Raw genomic sequence first — 23,195 nt, 5'->3', positions numbered from 1 at the left:
GTTCCACATTGAGAACTTAATATACCTAAGTGGACCTTAGCCCATTAGCTTATGTTTTTGGGATAGAGTTGTGTTCAATTATGTATATTAATATACTATTAGTAAAAACTCTATGACCACTTTATCTTCCAACACTCTCCAACCATGAGAAGTGCGTGGGAAGAGAGCATGAAAAGAGGGAGGGCGGCGGTGGTTGGGAGGCCAATGAGTTATTTGTAACAAAATTTGTTATGTAGACATATTACAAAGAGTTATTTGTTACAACCTCAATCAACAAAAACCAATTTAACAATTTTTTTTTTTTTTTCCTTTTTACAAGTGATAGATATGGTAAAAGGAAATATAGAAACACACTTGGCCATTCAACTTGAACTAATTAACCCGAATTGGTCCTACTCCTAGCAAAGGTGAGGACAAAGCTAGCAGATATGTACTGGTTTTGGGTACAATGAGGACCAGCGCTCGAGGCATATGCTTGACAATAATTATGACAGGAAACATGCATCGTTGAAGCAAAGGAATCCAGTGAAAGTGAGAGCTATGGTTGTCGGTGTTCCTATGGGGAAGATTGAAAGGCTGAGGTCCTTCAGTATTAAAATTCAGTTTTATTTTTTTATTTTTTATACCGTTGAATGAAGATCGCCGAAACAGTACTAATTTTAGAAAAGATTTTCAGAGAGAAAAATGATTTTAGCTCAAAATATTTCTTAGAAGTTTAGCTTGTATAGAAAGGGCGGCAACGATCAATGATGACGGCAAACGGTAAATTTTGGCAGCATTTAAAACATGAAGTGTGAAAGCGAGTTTGTGCAAGAAGGAAAACTTAAACTCAAAAAATGATTTTTTTTTTAAAAAAAAAAAAACATTTTGCACAGCTTAAAGAAAGTCTTTTTTAGTTAACCGAAAATGTTTTCGATTTGATAAAGATTTTCAATTGTACTAAACATTGAAAAGACCTTTTTTGAGTTTTTCAAAAAAAAATTTACGTTAAAACAAACGAAACCTAAATGAAATTTGAATTAAATTTATTGACTTTTAGTTCATTTATAGTTTACATATTCGATTTAATTTATTTAAAAAATAAAATAATTTGAAGTAATGGAAGTTCTAATCTTGACAACTCTGTGAAATCAGAGATTGTTGAAGTCTCCATCTTCGTATTTTATTTTCTTATTTTTTATGTATTTCCCATCTTCTTCTTTAAAAAAAACAAAAACAAAAACAAACAAAAAATGATAGGATGTTAACATTCACCTGCCCTTTTGGTTGTTTGTGTGTAGACTATAGAGAACCCATCAGCGTGGGGTGGATATTCATTGATTGCAAACCAACCAAACAGAAGAGTATTTACGTATACAAGACTCCTAACAAAAGCACGCAGGCAGCAGGCCCCTTCAAGATACAATAACAAACGAATAGAATTTTCTTCTAAATTGGGTTGGAAGAATTTTCTTTAATCTAGCTTATAAAAGTAACATGTCTTAATTCCTCGGCGAGCTCTCTCTATATAAATATTTTCTTTTTCTTTGGTAAGGTTGAAGGAAACTAAATAAGGAAATGAAGGGGACAAGAAAACCCACTTGCTAAAGCGTGGATTCCATGAGTTACAATGATTGAGTTGTCTCACAATGGAATTCAAATTTCCTCTGGCATGTAATACGGACAACTTATTGTACTCGATCCCCTGCCGCTAGACGGTTGTATAAACTTACATGTGACTGTTTCTATATGAGGTACTTTACATATGAATGTTTGTATTAGTATGTAAGGTTAATTAAAAGTAGGAGCAATATTGGGGAATATTTGAATTTTTTTTTAAAAAAAAAAATAACCGAATGCAGTTGCATATACAAGTACAAAAAGCAGGGTAGAAAATCACACAAGACATTTATATTTTAAGCGTACGTGTACAGACCAACACAAATTGGATTCATGATTTACTGGAAAAAAAAAAAATGGACTCCCCAACGCCAAAACCTAAACGAAAAAAATAGTATAGAGATGGAAATGAAAACAAACAGTAGTCAATAGAATAAAAAAGGATCCGAGAGTTTTGCAAGTAGTATAATTTAGTTTTTAGGTCGACTGTCTGTCAGTGTGCATGGTTCACTGAGTGTTCTGAAATAGTGTTTTATTAAGGTGACAGTTTTGGCTTATCAAATCTTTGTTGACATCCTATTTTGAGCCTCCCAAAAGTTTTTTTTTTTTTTCTGAAAAAAAAAAAAAAAAGAGTTTCCTTTGTTTTGACGTAAAGTATTTTTTATTAGAAAAAATTTTCAGAGAAATCATTTTTTAGGAAAATAATTTTAAATGAAAACATTTTTTGGAGTTTGTTTCGTACAGAAAATTAGGGGCGCAAATGACTAGCGAAATCCGGTGACGGATTTCAGTGGCATTAAAGAATAAACTACGAAATAAAGTGCATGAGATCAAGAGAAAATCCAACTTAGAAAATGGTTTGCGAGAAGAAGAAAGAAAAAAAAAATTACACAACTTAAAAGAAATTTTTTTGGTCAACTGAAAATGTTTTCGATTTGACCAAGTTTTTTGGTTGTTCCAAACACTAAAAAAATAGAAAAGACATTTTTTTTTTCCAAAAAATGTTTTACGTCAAAAAAAAAAAAAAGAAACTTAAATGAAATTTGAACTAATGGTTATTTATAGTTTACATATTTGGTTTTCTTTAAAATAAAATAATTTGAAGTAATGGAAGCTCTAATCTTGACAACTCTGTGAAAGCATGCAGAGATTGTTGGGGTCTCCATCTTCGTATTTTATTTTCTTATTTTAATGTATTTCCCATCTTCATTTTTTTTTAAAAAAAAAAAACCCCAAAAATGATAGGATGTTAACAAACAAGGAATATTCACCTGCCTCTTTGGTTGTTTATGTGTGTAGACTCCCGAGAACAAAATAAGCGTGCGGGTGCGGGTGGATTATTCAATATTCATTACAAACCAACCACACAGAAGATGACGATGAGAGATTTAACTTACATGCTGTTATTAAAATAATAGCATGTATGCTGTAGTTGAATCAACGGTCAAAATTGAATTTATTAAAATCTCTTTTCATTTTCTCTTCCCTTTAAATGTTTCTAAAAGTAAATCAACTTTAAAATTAAATCTTGACCGTTGATTTAACTATAGCATACATGCTGTTATTTTAAGTCGGATCCGAGAAAATGAGAACCGAGAAGCATTCATGTACATAACTCCAAGAAAAGTGTGCAGCCAGCAGCCAGCAGTCCCCTTAAAGAATCACAGCAGGTGGTCCTACACAACAACGAATCACTCTAATTGAGGATATATATATATATATATATATATATATATATATTTTAGTCGTGGTCACCAGGCACCAACCGACAAGATGATTATAAAAATACCTTGGAGAGTTTACAATTTTCAAGATGAGTATATGCCACGTCACCGGCGTGCATGCTCCGTAAATCATTACTCATATATATAATATAAGGTGGTAAAATGACAAAGGATCCTTCGCCCCTTTCCTCCGTCTGCTAATGAAAGCGACTATGGAAGGAGGAGAAGGTTCAGGTCTTAAATCTCATCTGATCAGGACCCAAGAAAGAAGCCATGATCTGGAAGATGATCAACAAGAAGAAACATCAGGAAAAGATTGTTGCAGAGCAAATATTGTTGAAGAAGCAAAACTGCAGCTACGGCTTGCGGGGCCTCTTATAACGGTTAGTTTGTTGCAGTACAGCTTACAAGTGATATCAGTCATGTTCAACGGTCATCTTGGAGAGCTGCCTCTTTCCGGTGCTTCCATGGGCTCTTCCTTTGCTTCTGTCACTGGTTTCGCTGTCCTGGTAATTCATGGAGAACTTACATAGGTTTTTTTTTTTTTTTTTTCTTAGCAAATACATCAAAGGGAAGGGAAACGGTATATTTATTTTTTTCGTCAAAAAAAATAAAATGGTACATTTAATTATTTAAATTATATTTTAAAAACTCAGTCTCACGCATGTGGGTTCAAACTATCACTTAATTAGTGAAATCAAACACATAAAATATTTAATTGAAATGAGTAAGTAAACGACAAAAACAAGGTTCGAGCTTAAAATATTTGCTTTTATATCAAATTAAATCATCACTTATCCTACAAATTTAAGTTGATAGAAAAATATATATTTAAGGAAAAACTTTACTTACTCTCTCATGGTTCATCACTCTCGCACTCATGTCCTCAATCTCTAAAAAATTGCAATGTCAGATCATTATCTTTGAAAACTTTGCAATGCCACCCATACCGTTAGAATTTAGGATAAAATTGGACAGTATGTGGATGAAATGTCTCTTTGAAAACTTTGCAATGCCTTATAAAACTAATAAAAATATAAAACTACCCTTAATTAAAAAGTAAAAAATAGAAACAAAACAAAAAAAGAAACATAAAAATGGGTATTTTGACATCTTTTATTAGAATTTAACAGAAATCCTAACGAAAATAGTGACATTGTAAACTTTTAAAATATATATGATTACCCACATTGCAACTTTTTAAAAATTGAGGATATAATTACAAAAGTGATGAAACATCGAGATTAAATTATATTCTTTAACACATATTCATGGGGAATTTTGGTGCACCATTTTTATCTCCATTGCATTAGCTTCAATTTCCTCTGTTTCAAAAATGTATTTGTAGCTAGGAATGGGAAGCGCACTGGAGACGCTATGCGGGCAAGCCTATGGAGCGAAACAGTACCACATGCTTGGAGTTCACACGCAGCGAGCAATGCTGACCCTCCTGACCCTGAGCTTTCCTCTATCACTAATCTGGTATTATACCACCACCATTCTCATAGCTCTAGGCCAAGACCATGAAATATCTACTGAAGCTGGAGTTTTCAATTGCTGGATGATCCCAAGCCTTTTTGCCTTTGCCCTCCTTCAATGCCTCAACAGATTTTTGCAAACCCAAAACAATGTTATTCCTATGCTGATAACCTCTGGAATCACAGCTCTGCTGCATCTTCTTGTTTGCTGGGTTCTTGTGTTCAGAATCGGGCTTGGTATAAAAGGATCTGCCTTGGCAATCACCATTTCCAATTGGGTTAATGTGCTTTTGTTGGGAATTTATGTGAAAGTTTCTCCAGCCTGCATGAAAACTTGGACTGGTTTTTCAAAAGAAGCCTTGCATGATATTCTCAGCTTTATAAAGCTCGCTGTTCCTTCAGCAATCATGATATGGTATGTTCTCTCTGAAAAAGAAAAAAAAAACAGAGTTTTCTATGATTGTTTCTGCAAAAGACATTTGAATTTTGAAGCTTTTAGCTTAATTTTGATTGACAGCTTCGAGTATTGGTCCTTTGAAATGGTTGTTCTCTTATCCGGTCTTCTCCCAAATCCAAAACTAGAGACATCGGTGTTATCAATAAGGTATCCCTTTCCATATTCATAATGTTTTTGAAAAGTCTAAGAATAGGGAGGCATATATCCTAGATTTACCTTAAAAACTTTTCGTCATCTTTTATGGCAAAGTAGATATCATTGTTCATGAATTCTGCAGCCTTAACACATGTTGGATGGTTTATACGATCTCTGTTGGACTCGGCGGTGCTATAAGGTTAGTGACTTGATATGTTTTAGAAAGATTAATGCTATTTAGGAGACTCTTACACTGAAAATCCTGCCACATCATTCAAACTGTGTGACTGTCGTATAACAGTCTACTAAATAACATTACTTATTTGTATTCATGAAAACTCCTCGAAACTAAATGATTCTTCTTATAGTACAAGAGTGTCAAATGAATTGGGCGCCGGGTGCCCAAATGGTGCACGCTTGGCTCTTTCTGTCATGATCACAGTTGCCATCTCAGGGGGTGCAGCTGTAGGGATTACTACAATTATGGTGCGCAATGTTTGGGGAAAGCTGTATAGCAATGAAGAAGAAGTGGTCAGATATGTTGCTAAAATGATGCCACTGCTTGCACTATCAGACTTCTTGGATGGATTCCAATGTGTACTTTCAGGTATTAACTTCTGTCACAAGTATGTAGGATTCTTAATTTGATTTTTCTTACTTGATTGATTCAAGTGCTTCATTGTAATCTCTGTTTGGCTATATGTCTAGGGGCTGCTAGAGGATGTGGGTGGCAAAATCTATGTGCATTTATAAATCTTGGCGCTTACTATGTTGTGGGAATACCTTCTGCTCTGCTCTTTGCTTTCACCTTTCATTTTGGTGGCACAGTGGGTTTCTCTCTCTCTCTCTCTCTCTCTCTCTCTCATATTGCTATTGCTATTCAATCTGAGAAAATGGTGTTAAGCAGGGGCTTTGGATGGGAATCATATGTGGACTTTCTGTTCAAGTTATGGCGCTTGTTATAGTAAACGTATGCACTGATTGGAATCATGAGGTAAGAAGATTTCAATCAACTTAGGCCCTTAATTAACTTGCATGGATATAATCTATAGGAATCAAGTAAGAAATAACCCAATATTTGCCTTAAAAGGGCACTTTAATTAATGGAAAAAAAAAAAATGGCATCATGTGGCGAGCGAACCATTTTTTTTTTCCTTCTGGAATGCATCCGGGAAGAAAAGATGGTCTTTAGCATTACGCATATACCACAAAGACAACTAAGGCAAGAGAATGCAATTCAAGCTTAGAAGGGTAAAACAAATTTCTCATGAGTTTATGGGGCAAAGCTTATACTGCAATATCATATTTGAATAATAAAGGCTCCTTCAAGAGAAGGTTTTTCCTTTACAAAGTTCATCGATCTGTCCTGGTTTTTGAGGCATAAGTGGTAATTATTTTCCCTACAAATATTGGATTTTTTTTTTTTAATATTAAAAGTATGATTTTTGAAATAGCATGTTTTCTTTTTTTCTTTCTCCAGGCAATGAAAGCTGTGCGTGGTATTCAGAAAATCAAAATTATTAATGTGGAACAATAGATTTGGTTTTCCCAACAAACCATGAAAACAAATTGATGATAGATATAATTTTCTTTTCCAGGAAAGAAAAAATTATGCACTTCTGGTAGAAAATAAAAGCTTGATGTATATATGATAGCTCTCATTATAAGGTCGAAAACTGTCATAATTTAGTTTCCAATGATAAAAGTTTCTTTAGTTTGAAGGTACATAGGATGATCACATTATTATAACTTATAAGTGTGGTCATACTCACACCAGATTGTATAATATATACACGAAGGTAATATAACTTTCAGTAGAGGTAACCGGTCAAGAAATACAACTCTTGGTGAAGAGTTGAGTTGAGACTTTATAAATAGAGTTCTATGATAACACAAACACTATCCCTACAATTTATATTTTAAGTACCTAAGATTGTGTGTTCTTAAGGTCTCTTGTTCTCCACAGGATTTCCACCCTAACGGGAGAAATCCTTCCTGAGATTAATTATACAAATTCCAATATATTTCACTTCCTCCTTAACTTTCTGTAAATCAACAAAAATGGCATGTCAACCTAAAGTGAAACAAATTCCAAAAAAAAAAAAAAAAAAAAAAAAAAAAAAGAAGAGAGAGAGAAGAAGAAGAAGCTCGATACATTTTGACTCTTGAGGCTTAAGGTGACAAGTTTAAGTGATGCATTTTTTCTTATGTTTAAATATTAATTAAATCATATTCATTTTGATATTAATATTATATTTTATTTTAAAAAATCTCTCTTCTCGCTTTTGGAATGCAAAATTATTAATTAAGTTTTTATATTAGAAACTTTGGACCACAAATGGAGACAAACACTTTAATTTCCATGTTCTATTGACAATTTTATTTTAATCATCTTGAGAAAAATTCTTTTCTTTTTTCTTTTCTGAACAAAAATATTAACAAATACTATAAAACATAAATACTTAAAACGATTTTTATTTTTATGTCACATCAAAATACTTTTACGAATAGAGATAAAAATGAAATAACAAGAAGAGGTATGAAATTCTAAACCTCTTCATCCCAGAACTCAAAACGGGACTTGAAAGGGGATTCATCAGAGATGAAAATATCTGCAAGACATCCTTTACGTTGTGGAATTTGGCTTATCTTCTCAGACTCCTCAGGGCTTAGGCTCCACTCAAATATGTCAAGGTTTTCTTCAATCCTTTGCTTGTTAAAGCTCTTCACAAGCACACTCACCCCTTGCTCATACACCCATCTTATACAAATCTTCACATTACAATCACAATTCAAAAAAAAAAAAAAATCACCATATTGCTTAAAATAATAATATTAAACTTTCATCCATTTTATTCATAAAAAAAAGGGAAATGGAAAAATGAATCTTTGGTCTATTTTAATTATAAGTTCTGCCTTTGAAACATTTGGATTATGTTAACTGTTAAGCATGCTTGAAGGAATGCAAGGCCTAGGCTATTTCTACCCAAAGCATATATTAATATATTAGTCGAAAGCTTCAAGATTAGACTGACCCAAGATATGATTCAATTTAACACATGTGAAACATAATTATCGTAATACCACGCGTGAATATATTTACTTGAAATACTTAAATTGTCTTTAAATAAAAATTAAAAAATTAAAAATTAAAAAAAAAAATGGGAAAGATGTGGCCGAACCACGCCTCAACCATGAGTGGTGACATACATGTCTCCTTCTAGGAGGGAACGTGTTACTATTCAAACGTTCCCTTCTAAAAGAGGACGTGCCAATGAAAAAATTTTCTTGTAGGAACATTGTTTAAACGTTCCTAATTTTAATTCTAGTCACTATACTTAAGAACACTTGCAAAATGTCATTATTTGAGCGTCCCTAATTAAATATGGATTTTTTTGGTCTTTAAAATGTCCATAATTCTAAGGTTTTTTTGTAGTGAGGAGGCTAAATATATTTTTTTCAAAAAAAAAAAAATAATAATAATAATAATAATAAAGAGATAATGTATAACCTGGGCAGAAGTTTTTCCTTTAGCAATAGCAATATCTTTGAGCACCTGAGAGTCCATTACCCAGTTGGTTCCCCATGATGTTCCTTTGGCTCCCAAGGGAGAGTAAGCAGTGATATGTATACCCTTCTTCTCACAAAACTCTCTCAGCTTCTTCTGTTGCCAAAGTGGGTTCATCTCCACCTTCCAAATCAAAGCACCACACACACACACACACACACACACACACATATATATATATATATATATATATATATAATTTCAAACCATTTATGAAGATATATAAAAATTAAAAAAAAATTAATAAATAATAAAAAATAAAAATAAAAACTAATTAATTACTTGATTGACGGCTGGAGGGATCTTTGCCGTGGCAAGTAAGGTTTCGAGCTTTTTGCAAGAGAAATTGCTTACACCAATGAATTTGGCCAGGCCAAGATTTTGACACTCCTCCATAGCTTCCCACACAGACTTGTAATCCAAGGGAAGGAGATCCTCCTTCTTAATCGGCAGCTCAAATTCCCCTGGCTTCATGCTTATTGGCCAGTGAATCAGATAAAGATCAACGTACTCCGACTTCAGATTGCTGCACAAATCACATGTATATATAACACACACACAACATTCTTATTCACATCCCTTTTGTTTCCAAGTAAAATATTTTTTGAAAACGTTTGCCCTATTTTTGTTTAGTATGACTGAAAATTGTAGTACCAAAAACATTTTTGGTTGACTAAGTACATAAACCTTTTTTAATTTTTGTGAAAAAAAAAAAGGTTTAAACCGTAAATCATTTTTTAAGTTTAAACTTTTTTTTTTTGGCATGCATATGATATTCACCGGTAATTATCAGCCGCTGATGGTTGTTGGAATCCATTAGAGGTGGTCACGGGAGGTTGTTGTTTGGTGGTATTAGGCATCTCTTAATCCCAAAAGCTAGCTTAAAATGTAAGGTTTTCCCTCACACTTATAAAGTGACCACTATCCCTCATTCCACAACCGATGCGGGATAACCCCAACAATCTTCCCCTCACACATCGGGCCCTAGGTCGGAGCAGTGACAAACCGTTTTCGCAGTGGACTGTTGGCCGAGACTTGTTGGTTAAAAACTAGGTTCTGATACTAATGTTGGGTGGTATTGGGCATCTCTCAACCCCAAAACTGGCTTAAGAGATAAGGTTTTCCCTCACACTTATAAACTGACTATCAACCCTTTACACAATCGATGTGGGATAACTCCAACAGTTGCCGATGTTAAAGTAATGATTAAATGATTAAATTTACCTCTTCCTATTAGCTTAAGCTTTTGGGATATAAGTGGTAGTTTAACGTAGTATCATAGCCAAATGTTATGGGATCGAACCTTGAGTTCGTCAAATTACTCTCAATTTAAATTAAATATTTTACCTCTCCCTATCAGCTTAACTTTTGGGATAAGTGTTACTTTAACAATCAGTTGGCTGCTACCGGCCATCACCGTTGTCATTGATTATCCATTCAAACCAAACATTGGAAAATGTTTAAGTACTTGTTTGGAATTGCGTTTGAGGGTCTTAAAAGTGCTTTTAAGACTCAAAAAGCATGTTTGAAGAAAAAAGTATTCGTTTGTAAAAAAAATTAAAAGCGCTTTTAATAGTCCAAAAAGCTGAAAAATTGTCAAAACGCACTTTTAGCAAAAGTTTCAAGATTTTGCCCAAAAGCTCTTTTTGACTTAAAAGCTCTATTTCTCGAATGCAATCACAAACAGGCTCTAAAGGTGAAATCATTTTCTTGCATCTCAGATCAGGTTGAATCTTAAAAAAAATTAAAAATTGGTTGTATTACTTGAGTGTTTGGCGTAGCGCAGGGAGGACAAGATGGCGGTGTGCGTTGCTGCACCAAAGCTTGGAAGTGATAAAGAGTTCGTCCCTGGATCTGATGAGCCCAAGGCGCAAAGCATCATCTATGGCTTCTCCGATAATCTGCTCCGACTGGTAAATAGCAGCCGAATCAAAGTGTCGGTGTCCCAGTTTCATTGCATGAAGAATAGATTCCTTCATGATTCCAGGGGAGGCGCCAAGGGGAAACTCGGCTGTGCCGAAGCCCACAAGTGGGATCGTCTTCCCGCTTGAGCCCACCGTGAGCTCTGGAATATTGCTGCCCATTTTGCCTGCCCCTTCAATTCCTCCGTGACAAATTTATATTTTATAGTACTACAGAGATATTATTTGGGGAAAAAAGGTAATGGGTGGTCCAGGTAGGGCAAAAAATGGTTAAAGCCACATCTACCACAAAGAGAAATGCTACAATGCATTCTCCCCACCATCTTCTCTCTTTAGTATCTTGATTTTTTCAATCAAAAAAAGAAAAAAAAAAAAACTAAATTAAAGAGAGAAGATGATGGGGAGATGGGTGGGAGAATGCACCAAATCATTTCATGTAGCGAGCAAACCAATTTTTCTTCCTTTCAGGATGTATCCGAATGGTTTTCTTCCTTTCAGGATGTATCCGAATGCATCCCAGAAGAAAAGATGGTCCTTAGCATTACACTTATACCACAAAGACAACTAAGGCAAGAGAATGCAATTCAAGCTTAAAAGGGTAAAACAAATTTCTCATAAGTTTATGGGGCAAAGCTTATACTGCAATATCATATTTGAATAATAAAGGCTCCTTCAAGAGAAAGGTTTTTCCTTTACAAAGTTCATCTGTCCTGGTTTTTGAGGCATAAGTGGTAATTATTTTCCCTACAAATATTGGATTTTTTTTTTTTTAATATTAAAAGTATGATTTTTGAAATAGCTTGTTTTCTTTCTTTCTTTCTTTCTTTCTCCAGGCAATGAAAGCTGTGCGTGGTATTCAGAAAATCAAAATTATTAATGTGGAACGATAGATTTGGTTTTCCCAACAAACCATGAAAACAATTTTTTTTTTTTTTTTTCCTAATAGAAAGAGGGAAAAAAGGGCGGAGGATCTTTCCCACTTCTGATCCACAAGAAAGAGATAATAAGAGATCCCGTGAGAATGCTTCCAAAAACAAGATGGAAAGCGGTACATTGAGCTAAAGCATGTGCACGAAAATTAGCACATCTGAACACTTTCAAAGCATTCCAACTTTGAAAGGAAAAAAGAGCTAAACTAATATCATAAATACAATTAGCAAAAGACCAAGACAAAAAAAGAGCAGGGTTGTTTATGGCCAAAACAACAAGAAGAGCATCCCCTTTCAAAAAGAGTTGATCACACCCTGAAAAAGCTGCCAAGCGTATCGCCAATAAAGCTGCAGAGGCTTCTCCTTGTAGCACATCAGTAGAGAGAAGTTTAAGAGTAGCAGAACCAACAATATCACATTTTTCATCACTAAGCACCGATGCCACTACTGCAAAAGACCCCTTTACTGCTACATCAAAATTGCATTTAAAACAGCCCACAACCGAAGGCACCCACAAAGAGGGAAGGGCAAGCTCACGCCAAGCTTCTATATGATGATTCAGACTTGTAGAAATCTGAAAAATAGCTGCATTTGTGGAGGGCTGAAGGCCATCATGGAAAAGCAAATTCCTAGACCTCCAAATAAGATCCAAAACAAGGGCTGCAAAGAGCTGGAACTTTCCAACCTCAGTCTTCGGAATACCAAGAGAAATCATAGGAGAAAGGATTGCTAAAATCCAATTAGAGATGGGTTGAGAAGCATATGCAGTGAGATATAAACCAATCTGCCAAGGGGAAGAGCTCCATAAAACTCTAGCTAAGTCACAATTAAGGAAAATGTGGTATAAAGTTTCCAAAGTACCCTTACAAAAAGGACACGCCCAAGCAATCGGGTCTTCAGAAACAACAAAACGGCTTATCAAAGCCCTTGAAGGCAAAATATTCCAAGCAACCTTCCATAATAGGTGCTTCAACCTTGCTTGAATTTTGAGTCCCCAAAGAGACAACCAAGCATCTGAAGGAAGGGGAGGGGGCTTGCCACTGGTCAAGAGCAAGAGCTCATGCGCAAATTTAACAGAAAATTGCCCTGAAGGAGAGGAGATCCAAGTCCACTTATCAAAGGAAGGAATAAGAGGAAGATGAATGCTGAGAATCTTATTCACTGTAGAAGGATCAAAGAGGTCTTGCAAAAGGGGAGAATTCCAAACTCTTTCTCCTAGAATAATAAGATCGGCCACAATGAAAGGGGGAAGCACCAACAGATTTTCATTAGGAAATGGTCTAAAACTTGGCTGCAAAGGGATCCACGAAGAGGACCAAATATTCACATTCAATCCACAGGAAATAGAAATACAAGCACCCTGTGCCACCACCTTTCTATTTTTCATCAAACCTTTCCAAATCCAAGAGGAGCTGGGATTGGCCGAGGCATTTAAGAAAGACACACCTTGCTTAAGATACTTTCCCCTAAGGGAATCCACCCAAAGAAGGGGCTGATTTAAGGTCATCTTCCAACCTAGCCTTGCAAGAAGGGAATTATTAAGAGCTTCCATTGATCGAATTCCTAAACCACCCAAAGACTTCGGCTTGGAAATATTATCCCAAGATAAAAGAGAAAGATTATGCTTCTTTCCTGAGGAAAACCCCACCAAAATTTTCTCATGCCAGAGTTGATAGCCGAGCACAAAGACTTCGGGAGAAGAAATAACGACATAACATAAGTTGGGATAGCATGTGCCACTGATTTAATTAAAGTGGTTCTGGCTACTTGAGACAAGAGGCTTGCTTTCCAACCTGAGAATTTAGCAAAAATCCAATCTTTGAGATCAATGAAGGAGTCTTGCTTCTTTCTATGCAAGAAAAGAGGGATCCCCAAATATTTTGCTCGGGCAGGAATTTGGGCCAAATTCAGAATCCCATTAATAGAAGATTTGCGGCTAAGGGAGCAGTTTTTGCTTAAAAGAACTGCAGATTTAGCCAAGTTGATGTGCTGTCCAGACCAAGCAGAATAAGTGTTGAGACAATTTAGAATCACCTGAGCTTCAGAGACATTAGCTCTAGAAAAAATAATCACGTCATCTGCAAACAAAAGATGAGAAATAGGAGGGCACATTCTAGCCATTTTTATACCATGAAGTAGACCCAAATTCTCTTCTCGCTCAATTAATCTAGAAAGAATCTCAAACCCCATAATAAAGAGAAATGGAGAGAGAGGATCTCCTTGACGCAATCCACGGGAATGAGAGAAATTACCAAAAGGAGCACCATCAAGTAGAATAGAGAAAGAAGAGGTAGTGATGCATTGACGGATCCATTGCACCCAAGTAGGATGAAACCCCAACAGATTTAAAATCTTCAACAGAAAATTCCACTCCATAGAATCAAAAGCTTTAGCCATGTCCAACTTCAAAGCCATTAAGCCTCCATTTCCTTTCTTTTGCTTCATAGTATGAATTAATTCATGAGCAAGAATAGTATTGTCATGAATAGATCTACCTTTCAAAAGAGCCGATTGAGTAGGAGAAATGATCTTATGCAAAATAGGCTTAAATCTATTAGATAAGATCTTAGGGATGATCTTATAATTGAAATTGGTAAGACTAATAGGCCTAAATTGATGCACAAACTGAGGGTTATCCACCTTAGGAATGAGAGCAATATTTGTATTATTGAATTCCTTGAGTAAGAAACCACCCCTAAAAAATGATTGAACTGAAGAAATCACACTTTCTTTCACAATAGGTCTTATAAAATAAACCAGTCATACCATCCGAACCAGGGACCTTATTGAGACCAAAATCAAAAATCGCAAAAAAAATCTCAAACTCATCAGGAATAACACAGAGTCTACCATTTTCCTCCTCTGTGACTACCCTACCAACCAACTCAGAGAGACTACTATCTAAACCAGGATTAGTAGTAGTAAATTGAGGGCTAAAATGTTGCACCAAATAATTCCCAATATTCTCTCTACCTTCAATAATAATACCATCCAAAGTTTTCAGTCTAGAAACAGAATTATACATGCGGCGACTCACTGTCAAGTCATGAAAAAATTTCGTATTGAGGTCAATGTAGGTAAGCCACAACTCTCTAGATTTTTGCTTCCAAAGAATCTCCTCCCTCAAAAGCTGCTCCTGCAAGACTTCCTGAAGAACCTGCTCTCTAGCTGCATTAGCAAAGGAATGAGGACTGGACTGGATCACACTAATATCAGCCATTGGTGATTTGATCTTCTACTGAATATGCCCAAAATGGTGTTGATTCCAGAATTTCATAGCACCCTTTGTATTCTTCCATTTCCTGCTCAAAGAAAAAGCAGGAGAGCCTTCAACTTCTCCCAACCAAGCCTCCGCCACAACTGCATGACCAGAATTATCCCTAGTCCAAAAAACCTCAAACCTAAAAGGTTTAAGCAGATTCCAATAAGAACCTATAGTAGAGATCAAAAGAGGGCAATGATCTGACTGAGTGGAAAGGGAAATGGTTAATCAAACATTGGGGAAAAAGATGCACCCAACTCTAGTTTGCCAAACCCCTATCCAGTCTCTCCCGAATATTAGCTCCACCCATTCTATAATTACTCCAGGTAAATTTGTTACCCACAAAACCAAGGTCCACCAAATCATTATAATGGACGAAATCCACAAAATCATCGTGTGAAGAAGAGCCAAAAACACGGCCTCCACTCTTCTCCGAAGCAGATAAGATAGAGTTAAAATCGCCTAGCATAAGCCAAGCACCACCAAAAGAATTCCCCAAAGACTCCAAGCAATGCCAAAATTCAGACCGCCTCTGGCCATTAGGAGGGGCATACACTCCTGAAAACAACCAAGGGCTATGCTGAGGATCCGAGTACACAATACAAGAAATGTTGTTCTTGTCCAGTCTAACTGGTTCAATGTCCACACCACCTTTCCAAGACAAAAAAAAGTCCACCAACGGGAGGAACTTCCAACCAGGCAAAAAAACCCAAACCAATCAGAGAAGAACGAAAACGAGAAAAAGGTGTTTTAGTTTCAGAAAGAAAGATGAGATCAGGACAGTGAGACCTAATCAAAGCCCGAAGAGCACGAATTGTCGGGCCACGAGCTAAACCCCGACAATTCCACGCCAACACCTTCATTGAGCTGGTGGGGGCAGGTTAAAGCCCGCCACCCCGGCTGCCAAAGAAATTTTTGCAGAGGACCCAAGAAGAACATCATACTGATCATTCTGACCAACTTCATCTTCACAGCAGGAAGAAGGACAGGAGCCAATTTTTGTTTTTTTATTGGACTGAAATTTTGGGTAAGGATGGAAACGTTTTCTGGGATAAGAGGTAGAAGAAAGACGGGCTGGTTTCTGAGATGGTTGGGACGAAGGGAGAGAAGGACAAGACTCAGTTTGAGGGAGTAAAGTGTTTGTGGGAGTGAGGGAATCAAAACTGTTGGTGATAACCAAGTTGGTTGACTTGAGACAGGAGTCTTTAGAATCCAACTGGGAGTTAGGACAAAAAGACAAAAGGCTAGGGGATTCAATACCTGTATCAGTCCTTATAAAAGGGAGCCACGTGTTATCAGGAAAAAAAAAAAAAAAAAAAAAAAAAAAAAAAAAAAAAGGTTAAGGGAACTTAGCCTCTTGGTATTGGTAAGTAATAAAGATGGGTCATGTTGGTCTGGCAGAAACTTGACAAGAAGAGCATTTACATTTAATGCTAAGGTAGGAATAATGGGGTTCAAGGAGAAGTGACCTGTGGAAATTGGGGTAGGGAGAATACCTTGGGGCAAGGAATTGGGGCAAGAAGAGCTGGCTTGAAATGAGTGGAGTTGGTGAGGCTGACCAGGAGTAGAAACACATGTTGACTCAGTAGAGAACCAGTTTGGAACAGGGACGATAGCTAGTGCATCAGAGTTTTCCAACACAGTTGCCTACGTTCTAGGTTGAATGAGATGAACTATTCGATTGGTATTAGGAGGACTAGCTTTCAACTTATCACCATATCTGCCGTGATCAGGAGGCCGAGGATCCACAGGACAAGAAAAGGAGAGATGCCCTATTCTGCCACAAGAATAACAGTAGTCTAAAAGTCTCTCATATTTGTACTGCACCCAGATAGGTTCTTTTGGAGGCCTGTGATGAGTAAAACCAGGAACAAAAGGGTTAAGGAGATTTAGAAGGACCCTAAACCTCAAGAAGCTCTTCCTTGAAGGCTTTAAATTCTCCACATTATCAACTTCCAGCAGTTCTCCCAGAGTTGCACCTATACCTTTTGCATTTTCTACTGTGACCAAATCCAAAGGAAGGTTATGGACTTGCACCCAAAAAGCAGCTTTTGAGAAGTTCAAATCTTCAATAGCATCTTCATGTGACCACTTCTTCAAGAAAATAGGAGAGCCCTTTATATTCCAAGGGGAATTTTCAAGGACTCTAGTAAGGTCTGCCAAATCTACGAACGTAAAAACCATCAAGTTATCTTCTCTATCTTCAGATATGAGAGACTTCACAAACTTCCAGGCTAGAGAAATATTGCTTTTTATAGTAACTTTAGAAAGAGGTTGGGAAGACATAATCTTTCCTACGAGTGTGAGAGAGGTGGGAGGGGCAACAGGATTATTTGGAGGAAAAAACAGAGGGCGTGGAATATCTGACCAACCAAGAGCAGATGTTTGGGTGATAAGATCAACAATCTCGGGGATCTGATTCTCCATAACTAAGAAGAAGTATAAGGTAAAGAAGAAGAAAGGAATAAAGGAAAGAAACCAGGGAGGAGAACAAGAAGTTCAGAGAGACTCTACGAGAGAGCGGGAGCTATAAAACTAATATAACCATGAAGACAAATTGATGATAGATATAATTTTCTTTTCCAATAAAGAAAAAGTTATGCACTTCTGGTAGAAAATAAAAGCTTGATGTATGATAGATCTCATTATATGGTCGAAAACTGTCATTATTTATTTTTCAATGATAAAAGTTTCTTTAGTTTGAAGGTACATAGGATGATCACATTATTATAAGAGTGGTCATACCCACACCAGATTATATAATATATACAGAAATGTAATATAACTTTCAGGTAACGGATCAAGAGACAACTCTTGGTGAAGAATTGAGTTGTTACTCTATAAATAGAGTTCCAGGAGAACACAAACACTATCCCTACAATCTATATATTTACGTACGTAAGATTGTGTGTTCTTAAGGTTTTTTGTTCTCCACAGGATTTCCATCCTAACGGGAGAAATCCTTCCAGAGATTAATTATACAAATTGCAACATAGTTCACTTCCTCCTTAACTTTCTGTAAATCAACAAAAATGGCGTGTCAACCTAAAATGTAAAACAAATTCCAAAAAAAAAAAGAGAAGAGAAGAGGAAGCTCGATACATTTTGACTCTTGAGGCTCAAAGTGACAAATAGGGGTGGGCAGATTAACCGATTAAAGATTACCGACTTTAACCGAACCGATATTAACTGTAACCGATAGTTATCGGTTGGTAATCGGTTAAAAATTTTATACCGATAAGCTTATCTGTCAGTTAAAATTTTTTTATTGAAAAACCGATATGACCGATAAGCTATTTTAATTTTTAATTTTTTAAAATTTTATATTTATTATTGAAGTAGATCAATATAAAAAATAAAAAAAATAAAAAAAATAAAAAGGTATTTTAGCCAAAAATATACTCTAAAATAACTAATTTTTAATAAGTTATTTTAGGCTTTAACCCAACAAAATGTATTTGGACCTTCAAAACAATTAATTTTTGGCCCAATTAGCAACTAGTAAAAGCTCAATAAAAAGCCCACAAAAGCCCAAACCGATTTAACCGACCGGTTAACCGATTACTAATATGACCGATAATTTTCGGTAAACACTTCTTATCGGTCGGTAATTGGTTAGGATTTGGTTAACCGATAAGCTATCGGTTAACCGACCGATAAGTCCATTAACCGGTCCTAACCGACCGATACCCAACCCTAGCGACAAGTTTAAGTGATACATTTTTTCTTATATTTAAATATTAATTAAATCATATTTATTTTGATAATAATATTATATTTTTATTTTAAAAAATCTCTTTTCTTACCTTTTGGGAAGCAAAATTATTAATTAAGTTTTTATATTTAAGATTTTGGACCACAAATGGATGTTGGGCCACAAATGGAGACAAACACTTTAATTTTCATGTTCTACTGACAATTTAATTGAAATTGACGTTGCCAGAGAAAGTAATGCACGTTGGACTTTCATGAATGTGAAAATTAGAAAGTAAAATAAGTACTAGATATTCTAAGAATTGTGCGCATCAAAAGAAATGGAATGACTACGTGTCTAAAGTCAATATATTCTCATTTTCATGTCTAGAGATTTTTTAAGACCTCACTATTGTAATTTTCTTTTCTCTTTTTACCATAATCGAGGGCCTTATATAGAGATTATCTTTGTACTATATGATTTTTTTGATTTTTTTAAAAAAAAAAACGTAAATTATTAATTGAGAGCCTTAATTAGAGACTATTTATTAACTTTTTTTAATCATATTAGAGCCTTATTGGAGGCCTTAGGCAACCACCAAATTTATTTTAATCATCTTGAGAAAAATTCTTTCTTTTATTTTCTCTTTTCTGAACAAAAATATTGACAAATACTATAAAATATAAATACTTAAAACGATTTTTATTTTTATGTCACATCAAAATACTTTTACAAACAAAGATAAAAATGAAATGACGAGAACATGTATGAAATTCTAAACATCTTCATCCCATAACTCAAAACGAGACTTGAAAGGGGATTCATCAAAGATGAAAAGATCTGCAGGACATCCTTTACGTTGTGGAATTTGGCTTATCTTCTCAGACTCCTCAGGGCTTAGGCTCCACTCAAATATGTCAAGGTTTTCTTCAATCCTTTGCTTGTTAAAGCTCTTCACAAGCACACTCACCCCTTGCTCATACACCCATCTTATACAGACCTTCACATTACAATCACAATTTTAAAAAAAAAAAAAAAAAAAAAAAAAAAAAAATCACCATATTGCTTAAAATAATAATATTAAACTTTCATCCATTTTATTCATAAAAAAAAAAAAAAGGGAAATGGAAAAATGAATCTTTGGTCTATTTTAATTATAAGTTCTGCCTTTGAAACATTTGGATTATGTTAACTGTTAAGCATGATTGAAGGAATGCAAGGCCTAGGCTATTTCTACTCAAAGCATATATTATCATATTAGTCGAAAGCTTCAAGATTAGATTGACCCAAGATAAGATTCGATTTAACCTATGTGAAACACAATTATCGTAATACCACGCCTGAATATATTTACTTGAAATACTTAAATTGTCTCTAAAATTTTTTTTAAAAGATGTGGCCGAACCACGCCTCAACCATGAGTGGCGACATTTGATGGGACGGGTGTGAATAGTAACACGTCCCCTTCTAGAACCACGCCTCAACCATGAGTGGCAACATTTGATGGGACGGGTGTGAATAGTAACATGTCCCCTTCTAGAAGGGGACGTGTTACTGTTCAAACGTTCCCTTCTAAAAGGGGACATGCCAATGAAAAATTTTCCTTGTAGGAACACTCTTTAAATGTTCCTAATTTTAATTCTAGTCACTATACTTAAGAACACTTGCAAATTGTCATTATTAATTTGAGCATCTCTAATTAAATATGGACGTTTTTTGGTCTTAAAATGTCCTTAATTCTAAGGTTTTTTTGTAGTAAGGAGGCTAAGTATATTTTTTTAAAAAAAAATAATAATAATAATAAAGAGATAATGTATAACCTGGGCAGAAGTTTTTCCTTTAGCAATAGCAATATCTTTGAGCACCTGAGAGTCCATTACCCAGTTGGTTCCCCATGGTGTTCCTTTGGCTCCCAAGGGAGAGTAACCAGTGATATGTATACCCTTCTTCTCACAAAACTCTCTCAGCTTCTTCTGTTGCCAAAGTGGGTTCATCTCCACCTTCCAAATCAAAGCACCACATATATATATATATATATATATAATCTCAAACCATTTATGAAGATAAATAAAAATTAAAAAAATAATAATAATAAAAAACTAATTAATTACTTGATTGACGGCTGGAGGGATCTTTGCTGTGGCAAGTAAGGTTTCGAGCTTTTCGCAAGAGAAATTGCTTACACCAATTAATTTGGCCAGGCCAAGATTTTGACACTCCTCCATAGCTTCCCACACAGACTTGTAATCCAAGGGAAGAAGATCCTCCTTCTTAAACGGCAGCTCAAATTCCCCTGGCTTCATGCTTATTGGCCAGTGAATCAGATAAAGATCAACGTACTCCGACTTCAGATTGCTGCACAAATCACATGTATATATAAATATAACACACAACAACATTCTTATTCACATCCCTTTGTTTCCAAGTAAAATATTTTTTGAAAACGTTTGCTCTGTTTTTGTGTAGTATGACTGAAAATTGTAGTACCAAAAACATTTTTGGTTGACTACATACATAAACTTTTTTAATTTTTGTAAAAAAAAACAAAAAAAAAGGTTTATACTTGAAAAATGTTTTTCAAGTTTAACCTCAACAATCTTTCCCTCACACATCGGACCCTAGGTCGAAACAGCGATAAACTGTTTCCCCAGTGGACTATTGGCCGAGACTTGTTGGCTAAAACTTAGGCTTTGATACTAGTGTTGGGTGATATTGGACCTCTCTCAACCCCAAAAGCTAGCTTATAAGATAAGGTTTTCCCTTACACTTGTAAACTGACCATCAGCCCCTTACACAACCGATGTGGGATAACCTCAACAATTGTTGATGTTAAAGTAATGATTAAATGATTAAATTTACCTTTTCTTATTAGTTTAAGCTTTTAGGATATAAATGATAGTTTAACATAGTATCATAGCCAAATGTCATGGGATCAAACCTTGAGTTCGTCAAATTACTCTCCATTTAAATTAAATATTTTACGTCTTCCATTTAAGTGTCATGGGATCGAACTTTTGAGATAAGTATTAATTTAGCAATCAGTTGGCTGCTACCAGCCATCACCGTTGTCATTGATTATCCATTCAAACCAGGCAACGGAAAATGTTTAAAGGTGAAATCATTTTCTTGCATCTCAGATCAGGTTGAATCTTAAAATAAAAAAATTAAAAATTAAAAAAATTAAAAATTAAAAATTAAAAATAAAAAAGGTTTTGGTTGTATTTTACTTGAGTGTTTGGCGTAGCGCAGGGAGGACAAGATGGCGGTGTGCGTTGTTGCACCAAAGCTTGGAAGTGATAAAGAGTTCGTCCCTGGATCTGATGAGCCCAAGGCGCAAAGCATCATCTATGGCTTCTCCGATAATCTGCTCCGACTGGTAAATGGCAGCCGAATCAAAGTGTCGGTATCCCAGTTTCATTGCATGAAGAATAGATTCCTTCATTATTCCAGGGGAGGCGCCAAGAGGGAACTCGGCTGTGCCGAAGCCCACAAGTGGGATCGTCTTCCCTCTTGAGCCCACCGTGAGCACTGGAATATTGCTGCCCATATTCTCTGCCGCTTCAATTCCTCCGTGACAAATTTATATATGGGTGGTCCTGGTCCAGGGCAAAAAATGGTTAAAGCCACATCTACCACAAATTGTATAACAGCTAATCCAATGAAATGTAACTGTCTTTGTCCATTACCAAATGGGACATATAGTGGTTTTGGACGCATCTAATCTAACAGTCCAAAATCATTTGATCTGATAGTTCCAAATTCTAACCATCAAATCATATTAGTATTACCCTTTCAGGGATATAAAATGGCGTATCTGAAGTCTTAGATTTGTGTATGTGGTCATGATGCATCACTTCGGTTCATCAAGTCTTAATTCTTGAAAGTGATGAGAATTCCTTATAAACAAGATAACATATTTGTATCTAGCCTATGAGACAGATTTTTTTCCCTCAATTTCAAATTTTTGGTTTGACTTTTAGACATGAAACCATTTCAATTAAATGTACATAAAACTTTTAGATAACAAATCTAACATATGCTTTTTTTTTTCTTTTTTCTTTTTTTTTTTAACGAAAATCTGTAACTTTCATTGATGAAATATCAATAGCATAAAACTCTGAAAAATCATAGTCAAATGCTATGAGGTTACAAAATCATAAAAATAACTTCAAGCTTCTGCTAATCTATGTTTAATTATATTTAAGGATTTGCTTCGTGCAGACTAGAATATTTGGACATAGGTAGCTCAAAAAAAAAAAAATTAGGCCGTAAAAGATAAACCCCACATCAATCTACTCCTCCTCGACCCAAATGTTAGGAAAAGAATAAAATAAAATAACTTCCACAGGCAATAGCGAAAAAAGCACGGCATCGTAATTTCATAGACATTTCAAAAAAACACGCATTGGCCGATAATGACTATACGG

General features: G+C 35.4%; 3 protein-coding genes and 1 pseudogene across 6 annotated transcripts; 1 reads left to right on the top strand and 3 right to left on the bottom strand.

Moving 5' to 3' along the window:
• Positions 1–3,514: 3,514 nt before the first annotated feature.
• On the top strand, positions 3,515–7,011 carry LOC132174671 (protein DETOXIFICATION 16-like). Of its 4 annotated transcripts, none has more exons than XM_088512905.1 (8): positions 3,515–3,832; positions 4,672–5,216; positions 5,319–5,405; positions 5,536–5,592; positions 5,762–6,000; positions 6,102–6,220; positions 6,301–6,387; positions 6,874–7,011. In XM_088512905.1, the coding sequence occupies exons 1-8, from the start codon at positions 3,524–3,526 to the stop codon at positions 6,928–6,930; spliced, it is 1,500 nt and encodes a 499-aa protein (XP_088369031.1). In that variant the 5' UTR covers positions 3,515–3,523; the 3' UTR covers positions 6,931–7,011. The 4 variants fall into 4 exon arrangements, with proteins under 4 accessions (XP_088369031.1, XP_088369029.1, XP_088369032.1 ...); XM_088512903.1 differs by having other exon boundaries at positions 5,301–5,405; XM_088512906.1 differs by lacking the exon at positions 6,874–7,011 and having other exon boundaries at positions 5,301–5,405; positions 6,301–6,577.
• Positions 7,012–7,828: 817 nt separating this feature from the next.
• Positions 7,829–11,054, bottom strand: LOC132166882 ((1S)-1,7-diacetoxy-luvungin A aldo-keto reductase). Its single transcript, XM_059577732.2, has 4 exons — positions 10,726–11,054; positions 9,244–9,487; positions 8,905–9,084; positions 7,829–8,165 (listed from the first exon to the last, which is right to left on the bottom strand). The coding sequence occupies exons 1-4, from the start codon at positions 11,043–11,045 to the stop codon at positions 7,941–7,943; spliced, it is 969 nt and encodes a 322-aa protein (XP_059433715.1). The 5' UTR covers positions 11,046–11,054; the 3' UTR covers positions 7,829–7,940.
• A 768-nt stretch (positions 11,055–11,822) lies between these two features.
• Positions 11,823–17,501, bottom strand: LOC148587745 (uncharacterized; annotated as a pseudogene).
• Positions 17,502–19,473: 1,972 nt separating this feature from the next.
• On the bottom strand, positions 19,474–22,359 carry LOC132167262 ((1S)-1,7-diacetoxy-luvungin A aldo-keto reductase-like). Its single transcript, XM_088513286.1, has 4 exons — positions 21,996–22,359; positions 20,880–21,123; positions 20,589–20,768; positions 19,474–19,768 (listed from the first exon to the last, which is right to left on the bottom strand). The coding sequence occupies exons 1-4, from the start codon at positions 22,313–22,315 to the stop codon at positions 19,544–19,546; spliced, it is 969 nt and encodes a 322-aa protein (XP_088369412.1). The 5' UTR covers positions 22,316–22,359; the 3' UTR covers positions 19,474–19,543.
• Positions 22,360–23,195: the final 836 nt, after the last annotated feature.

This window comes from Corylus avellana, chromosome 2 (genome assembly GCF_965113065.1).
Source record: "Corylus avellana chromosome 2, dhCorAvel1.hap1.2, whole genome shotgun sequence".
Classification (NCBI taxonomy): domain Eukaryota; kingdom Viridiplantae; phylum Streptophyta; class Magnoliopsida; order Fagales; family Betulaceae; genus Corylus; species Corylus avellana.
Note: the sequence above shows the minus strand (reverse complement) of the source record. Positions and strands in the feature narration are given on the sequence as shown.

Bases quoted from the DNA above. Each gene is read 5' to 3' on its own strand.
- LOC132174671 (XM_088512903.1), top strand. From the start codon at position 3,524: ATGAAAGCGACTATGGAAGGAGGAGAAGGTTCAGGTCTTAAATCTCAT. The intron at 5,217-5,300 runs GTATGTTCTCTC...TGAAGCTTTTAG, and splicing joins CCTTCAGCAATCATGATATG to CTTAATTTTGATTGACAGCT. The intron at 6,221-6,300 runs GTGGGTTTCTCT...GGTGTTAAGCAG, and splicing joins CCTTTCATTTTGGTGGCACA to GGGCTTTGGATGGGAATCAT.
- LOC132166882 (XM_059577732.2), bottom strand. From the start codon at position 11,045: ATGGGCAGCAATATTCCAGAGCTCACGGTGGGCTCAAGCGGGAAGACG. The intron at 9,085-9,243 runs GTAATTAATTAG...TTGATTTGGAAG, and splicing joins TCCCTCCAGCCGTCAATCAA to GTGGAGATGAACCCACTTTG. The intron at 8,166-8,904 runs GTTATACATTAT...TGTAATGTGAAG, and splicing joins AAGGAAAAACTTCTGCCCAG to ATTTGTATAAGATGGGTGTA.
- LOC132167262 (XM_088513286.1), bottom strand. From the start codon at position 22,315: ATGGGCAGCAATATTCCAGTGCTCACGGTGGGCTCAAGAGGGAAGACG. The intron at 20,769-20,879 runs GTAATTAATTAG...TTGATTTGGAAG, and splicing joins TCCCTCCAGCCGTCAATCAA to GTGGAGATGAACCCACTTTG. The intron at 19,769-20,588 runs GTTATACATTAT...TGTAATGTGAAG, and splicing joins AAGGAAAAACTTCTGCCCAG to GTCTGTATAAGATGGGTGTA.